This window comes from Rhamphochromis longiceps, linkage group LG14 (assembly GCF_057381845.1).
Source record: "Rhamphochromis longiceps isolate RC_006_pf linkage group LG14, R_longiceps_female_GT1.1, whole genome shotgun sequence".
Taxonomy (NCBI): domain Eukaryota; kingdom Metazoa; phylum Chordata; class Actinopteri; order Cichliformes; family Cichlidae; genus Rhamphochromis; species Rhamphochromis longiceps.
In genome coordinates, this window is record NC_140570.1 from 1125471 (window position 1) to 1133012 (window position 7542).

General features: G+C 45.4%; 1 protein-coding gene across 2 annotated transcripts in view; it reads left to right on the top strand.

Annotated features, from left to right (window-relative positions):
- The window catches only part of atf5b (activating transcription factor 5b), a 4627-nt gene extending 332 nt beyond the window's left edge, over positions 1-4295 (top strand). Inside the window, exons 1-4 of one of the 2 annotated variants that reach the window (XM_085380707.1) lie at positions 21-239; positions 819-1040; positions 1386-2577; positions 3062-4295. In XM_085380707.1, coding sequence (XP_085236833.1) covers positions 902-1040; positions 1386-2577; positions 3062-3248 — 1518 coding nt within the window. In that variant the 5' untranslated portion in view covers positions 21-239; positions 819-901 and the 3' untranslated portion in view covers positions 3249-4295. Of the gene's footprint in view, positions 1-20; positions 240-818; positions 1041-1385; positions 2578-3061 lie in introns of those variants that run through there. The other variant, XM_085380708.1, reaches the window with a different exon arrangement.
- The last annotated feature ends 3247 nt before the right edge of the window (positions 4296-7542 follow it).

Sequence of the window (7542 nt, forward strand, 5' to 3'; positions counted from 1 at the left end):
GTGCGGATTAATCCCATCTGCTGTGATGCGGTCCGGGCATTAGGAGTTGGAGAAGTAGCGGATTTAAAAACTTTCTGTCTGCAAGTGTTGTCCGTTGAAATAGCGCTTCATGAAGACTCCCTGATTTCCTAAAGGGAAATGATGGCTTTTTAAACGGTGCCTGTCGTCCTCGTCAGCCTAAAGCTTCGTGTGCTTTGCTCCCGCAGCGCACTTTTTACCACTCATTCAGAAACTATGGGGTGAGTACAAGTGCCTTTTAGCCTCGTAGGAGTAAAAGAAAGTTGGGAGAAACGCGTCTTTTCTTACTTAACAAACACGTTTAGACACTTTGCAGCCAGCGTTACGCCGCGCGGTGAGTCCGGTGGTTGTTTCCCGCTGTTTGCGGGCGTTTTCGTTGCTGTGTAAAGTGACCTGGTCAAACTTGGCTTGTTACAGTGTAAACACGCTGAATGGATTCAATTTGAAAGTGCGCAACAGATGTTTCTGCCTACATTCTGTAAAATTATGTTATTTATAGAAAAAGTTAAAAAATAAGATTTGTAATCATTTTAATATTTTGAAATGTTTTTTTTTAAACTGAGAGTTTTAAATTGAAATTGTGACATCAGTCAGGAATGGCTTCAAATAAAGTCTGTTTTAAGTTGGAGGTGAAAACCTGGGTGATTCATTAAACTGAAAATGATGAAAAATTAATGTGCATTTATTTTGTAATTACCTTTTTAAAATAATAAATTTATTTTTTTTGAATTACTTAAAGTTTGAAATGGGCCGTTGGAGGCTAATAAAAAATGCAACGTTCTAATTTTTCCCTCCCGCAGGTCTTCAGGTGTTTCCAGAACTCTTTCATCCAGCCAGCGCACGGTTCGTGCTTTTGAACAATTCGATCGAAGCAGAAGACACAATGGCGGCATCGATCCTTCGCAGGAAAATTCCCCCCGTTTCCACAGGCGAGCTCAGCGCTCCCCTTCTCCGACAGGCTAGCCCCAGCCAATCACGGCCACGGACGGGGGCGGAGCCAGTGGAGAGGCAGCACTTAATTGGTGAGTTTGGCCAAGACGATTTTTTATTTTTCCACATCCCGAGGTCGGAGCCGCAGTGCAGCACGGGGCTAATGTCGTACAGTGAGTACAGCTAAGTGGATATTTATCGAATGCAGACGATGCTGTTCAATCATTTTCAGATGATCGGTTAGTTGGATGTATTGCTTAATTTAAACTATTTTATTTTTCCGTTTACTCTCTCAGCCTTTGCTTATTTCACATTTTTTTTCCTTTTTTTTCTAAATTTCAAGATTTAATTTCAGTCGTTTTTTGCAAACACTTGAAAATAGAATGGATTGCTTTGCTCGTTACGTTACGCTTTCCTCTGGTTTTGAATTTTTCTAGGTGATGGTCACTCTGATTGGATGACGGAAAAAGTTGATTTGTCTTCATTTGTTTCTACGACCGAGTCTTCTCCAAGCTCATCTCTTCCGCCCTCGCCGTTAGAACAAGATGTCAAGGTGCCCTCGGATCTGGAGGTCATGACCTCTCTGCTGCAGGAGGAGCTGGCTCAGCTCGAGGACTACTTCCGCTCCGAGTCCACATCCACCGCAAACAAGTTGGAGAAATCTTCAAAATGTGATAAGGGCGCCCAAGCCATGGGCTCCCAGTCTTACTACCAGTTACCCTATGGCTCGTATGGGACCGGCCAATCAGAAGCCAGCCCTGTGGTTGTTACCTTGGCAACAGGGGAGCTGGACCTGGCCAGCTTCTGCGGCGGACCCATCAGCAGAAGCAAAATCGCAAGACCCGCTCCATACAACTACCACCACCGCTACCACCACCACAACAACGGGCGAAGAATCCTCGGCGAGACCGTGAAAGTCGCCGATGAAGTTGGACTTGATACGTGGGGCTCCAGGGGATGTTACTCAGGAAGTACAGAGCTGTCTGTGAACCACTACTCGACGCTGAAGACGGTGAGCAAGAACAGCCTGGGCAGCATCAAGAAGGTGAGAGAATGTGCTTTATCTTTGAAGGAAGAGGAGAGTTATTGTTTTTCAGAAGGAATGTTTTGCAGCGAAGAGATTGCTCGAGGTTTTTGTCTGGGTGGCTCGTACGACGGCCACCACAAGCGAGAGGGACAGTTGATGCACAATGTGAAGGTCAATGTAAGTTACGACAGCACGGGGCTTGAGGTCTTGCACTGCAGCAAAGACGGAGGACTTTCCGGGAGTATCCCCCAAGAGACAATGGTGGCCGGTGACGGATACTTCCACCAGTCCATGGCCAGCACAGAACCTTACCATAGCTTTATAGGTGACCTAGATCAGCCGTCACAAGCACAGGCTGTCGATCCCCAACACGGCCACTACCTCTACCCGGAATGCCTTGCAGACCAAAGCTACGAATGTCTGTCCAGAGGGGAGGGCGAGGGGCCGCTGCTGGGTGGCCCCATCCATCGCCCCACCCAGAGGCTAAAGGATGAGCCCTGCTCTGTGAAACCAGCTCTGGTGATGAGTGCAGTGTCTCTGGATGGCAGCAGTGGCGAGAGGAAGCAGAAGAAGAGAGACCAGAACAAAACTGCTGCTCACAGGTAAACACGCTTTGACTTTGTTCAAATGTGCAGGATGTGATGGAAATAGTAGTTTAAATGTACAGCATGGTGTTGCATAAAGCAGCCACCGCATTGCTTTAAATGTCCTGAAAAATGTAGGAGGGACGTGGAAAGTCCCTCGCTGTCTGCCAAATGCAGCCCCACCTCAGCAGTCCTACAAGTCTGGCAGCTCGGCATGTTTCACTTAAAATAGCAAGCACAGTTGTAGTCTACAGTGGGTTTTTCAGTTGTACAATAACTACAGTTGGTTGTTGCAGGGTCCACCTTATGTAAATGTAAAGCGCCTTGAGGCGACTGTTGTTGTGATTCGGGACCGTGTGAATAAAGTTGAATTGTCTCAAGGGAGGGAGCTGTTTGCCTCTGCGTCATTTAGCTTCAGAGGCCACGCACGCTCAACTCCACATTAAAGTTGCAAGGCAGCAAAATCTGTGAAACCAACCACACACGTTGTTCCTAATTGCAGGTACAGGCTGCGTAAGAGGGCGGAGCTGGACTCTCTGGAGGAGGAGCTGCACGGTCTCGAGGGGCAGAACCGGGAGCTTCGTGACAAGGCGGAATCGGTGGAGCGAGAAATACAGTACGTCAAAGATTTACTCATCGAGGTCTACAAGGCTCGCAGCCAGCGGCTCAAACAGGACGGCAGTGCCTAAAAGAAAGAAAGGAGCCCGACGCCCACGCCGACCTCACCTCCAAACCTGCCCAGCCAGCACCAAGAGAAAAATCAAGTCAAGAGCACCAACTGGTTTTTGTCTCACAAATGGTAGTTTGCATGATTTTGGTAGTTCTTTTCTTAAAAACAAATAAAATGATGTAATTGTTCTGAGAGGATGACTGATCGTACAGACCAGACGTTTCCAAATGGGTGACCTAACTATAACCAGCCTTAGCCAGGCGGCTTCCAGAGGAGATGCTGAACTTGTCCGTGACCACTGTGATCCGAACTGCACTCGCAGCCTTGTGACGACTGAGTTTGCGCTCACGACGAAGGATCGTTTACAAAACGCTCTTTGAATTAGTAGTAGTGACTGAATTTACTTGTGGTTTTTTGTGACATGCGTCAGCAGCAGCAGCATCGAGGCAGAACCATGCGAAATCTAGATTTTATTTTCTATTTTATTTTTACTTAATGATGTTCATTTATCATTTGCTTACAACAATCAACCGAATAAAGGGATTGCTGGAAAACTTGTAACATGCTCTACAAATATTCATTATCAGCAACATTTAGAGAATTTGTATTGCTAAACTGTTGAGTATTTACACCTCTTTACCCAATGCATGTTTGATTTTGGAAAAGCATGTGCGAGTGTTATTTGAAGGCAATATTCTGTTAACTGCATGGCTTCAAGATCTCCACTGCGTCAGTTTCACTGAGTTGACTTCCTCCCTCTCATCAGCTGGCGACTTTTCTCCCTCCGTCAGTGTGATTCATGCTCAGGTTTTGCTTTCTGCTCCGAGACACGAGCGTTCGCTGGCTTTCTTTTGTCCTTCTCCCTCTCTTCCGGCTGTATTTTGCGAATGAACAATCACCTGTTGACGCAACAATAAACGGTTGTTGGGTACGACTTTGTGGGAATTTTGTTTTCAATTGATCAATTTGATGTATCTGAAATTCAGGTCCTTTTAATAGTCGATGTCAATGTCAGGAAATGAAACATCAGGTCAATGACAGCCAAATAAACCAGTTATGTAGTATCATCCACCTCTGCCTTTGACTGTTTTTCTGCTCACGACACCCTGAGCCCCGTTCGGCCCAGTGCGCACACAGCGAATAAGAGCGGGCTGGGATTAAGAGATGGAGATGAAAGCCCCCGTGCCCCTCCCTTTATGTTTCCACCCTGCCCCCAAACTGCAGGTCTCAGCCCTCTGATTTTGGCTGCAGTGCAGTCAGTCTTAGTCCCAGGATTCATCGCTGGATGGCAGGCTCTGACTGACACCTGACCATTTTGTGAGAAAACAACCTTATTCCCTGGAGCCTGAGGAGCTCGCACCGAGTCCAAACAACCGCACAATCGGAGAGTGCGTTTAGAGAATTCACAAGTACGGCCCCCCCTAATATTTTAGTGCCGTTTCCTGTGTTTTGATTGATCCCCGGGGCTGAGTGGAGTCGTATCGAGCTCCGGCAGTCAACAGAAAACACAAGTTGCCTATCTCGTGTCCCAGCTCGTAGAGGGCGTGCGTGTATGAAGGCGTGTGTGTGAAATCTCTTGGTATCTCTCCTAGCAGTCGTAGGCCTTTCAAGTGCATGAGGCAATATCACACAATAGTTGCAGAAGGAGGAGAGAGATGCAAGTGAACTATCAGAATAAAAAAGTACTGGGCTGACAGAGAGCGCCATTAAATCTATTGATTCAGGCTTCTGTTTGTTGTTTGATGCAATGTAAAAACAGAGCGTGAAGCTGTTCTGATGGAGAATACGTCACAATAAATCCATGTCTCTCTACAGCATCGATGCAAGAGCTGGCAGATATGATCCCCCAGCACACACACACACACACACGCACGCACACACACACGCGCGCACGCACGCACACACACACGCGCACACACACGCACGCACACGCGCACACACGCGCACGCACGCACGCACGCGCGCACGCGCACTTATTAGGAAAACGATCACATGCATATGGAGTCATAAAATTTAATATATGGAAGAAAAGTTGTGTTTCTCCTTACCATGAAATTTTGTGTCATACCACAGATTTGAGGTTTTAGCCTCATTAAGAGACGAGTTATGTTTTCATTCTTCAAACACTCACAAGAGTAAAGTGTTTATATTGTTTAGCTTAACGCTATATTGAGTAGTTTTCTTTACATATAACCAACGCATAAATTTCACCCCCATTTTCAATCGGTGCTGTACTGTACGTGTTCAGAGTTTCCGTAGATACGCTGCATATTTAAGTTTTTATTTCATACTGTGCAAAAATCTTGAGCCTTTATAATTTGTCTCCCTTGAGGCAGACATTTAAAGACGCTGGCTGCTTATTGTTCTTAATTTTAGTCAACGCTGACCTCTGAATCATTCAAGGAGAAAAGGCGTCCAACTCAAAGGATGAACCAGTGTTGCGTCTACACGTAAACAGTTTAGCAGAGATCCAATTCTAAATTGCATTTTAAACACTTTGTTACAGCAGGATTTGCAAAAACACATCATTTGTTTGCATTTCTCGAGTTGAATCTATGGAAAATCCTATTAGTGGAAGATTTGCATTAATTAACAAGTGAATTAAAAATTTGAAAAGTGGAGAAAGAACACCCGACACAGAAACTGAGTGATGCATTCACTGTTCACTGAAACATCAGCAGAAACGATCTCACTGGCTGCAAAGAAGGGAAACTTCTGTGCACCACCGTCTGTGGAGGGCCTGTCATGGTTTCGGCTGCATTTCAGTCAGTGGTGTTACCGGTTGTGGCGGGGCGTGGCCTGCGGTGCTGTGCAGAGGAGGCGGACGCACCTGCATGGCAACCGCAATCACGCCCCGCCGAATTAAATATTGTACTGGGTCCTGTGGTTGGCGTTGTTGTTGTGGTGATGTTGAGCGGGCAGCGGGAGAGCTGCAGCTCTACGTGTATTGTGAACAGCAACCGTCCAGTATTAATAAAGAATGGTTAAAATGCCACTGGATCTGCCGTGGTCGTTTACACCGTTTTTGTCAAAATTGATGGAATTATGAAAACAGAATGGTAAATGGCCTGTATTTGTATAGCGCTTTACTCGTCCCTAAGGACCCCAAAGCGCTTTACATATCCAGTCATCCACACATTCACATACTGGTGATGGCAGCTACATTGTAGCCACAGCCACCCTGGGGCGCACTGACAGAGGTGAGGCTGCCGGACACTGGCGCCACCGGACCCTCTGACCACCACCAGTAGGCAACGGGTGAAGTGTCTCGCCCAAGGACACAACGAGCAAGTCTGTCCAAGCCGGGGCTCGAACCGGCAACCTTCCGATTACAAGGCAAACTCCCAACTCTTGAGCCACGATCGCCCAGAAAGTAATGTCTGATTGGTAGTGGCTTCACTTTTGTTCTTAGCCTGATCCCAACGACATGGGCAATGAAATAAAAGCATATCTGGACAGAAACACACACTGGGACACTATCAGAGTCCAGACTTCAACACTATTAAAGCGTTGTGGGATTGTATTAAAAGCAGGGAAGAACGAAGCAATGTTTGAGCTTGGAGAAGTATTCCTGGAGACGAATTAAACACATGACAAGAATGTTTGCCTTAGAAATGTCAGATTGTGCAGAACAGTAAAAGTCGTCCTAATAAATACTGACTTTAAAGCTCAAAGTTTTTGACGTGTACATGCATGTATGTTGGAGATTTCAATAAATCACTGTAACAACTTCCCAGTCTCCTAGCAACACCTAAGGAAATAATATGGGTTTGTACAGATTTGTATATTCACATTTTCATTCCACATTTCTCATAATTAATTCTCTACAGTCTAGGTTTCATTCTGTATAGTATCATCTCCAATATATTTAAATGTCATTGATTATATTCTTTGTTTTATTTTAATTACATATATATTTAAGGTTCATATATAATTGTATACATGCCAAAGTTGTTGTTAGGTTCTTTCTAAATCCATTTTTGTGAGCACTCAAAGTATTTCAGATTTTTACCATATGTAACACCCTTTCACCACTAGGTGTCTCTCCAAGCTCAGCAAAAGACTTGCTCTGCAATCAAAAACTCTGCAACATTACATTGTGGTATGAAAGTCCAATCCCAGAGCTTGTTTTGTCTCGTGACAGATCTAACCCATATGGAAAAGAAATATATAAATCTTATAAAGTTTGTATCTGTCTTGTGTGAAACTACCCGACTCACTGGACCCTCTACAGTTCGCATACCGCCACAACAGGTCCACTGATGATGCCATAGCCCTGACACTACACACTGCCCTGTCACACCTGGAGAAGA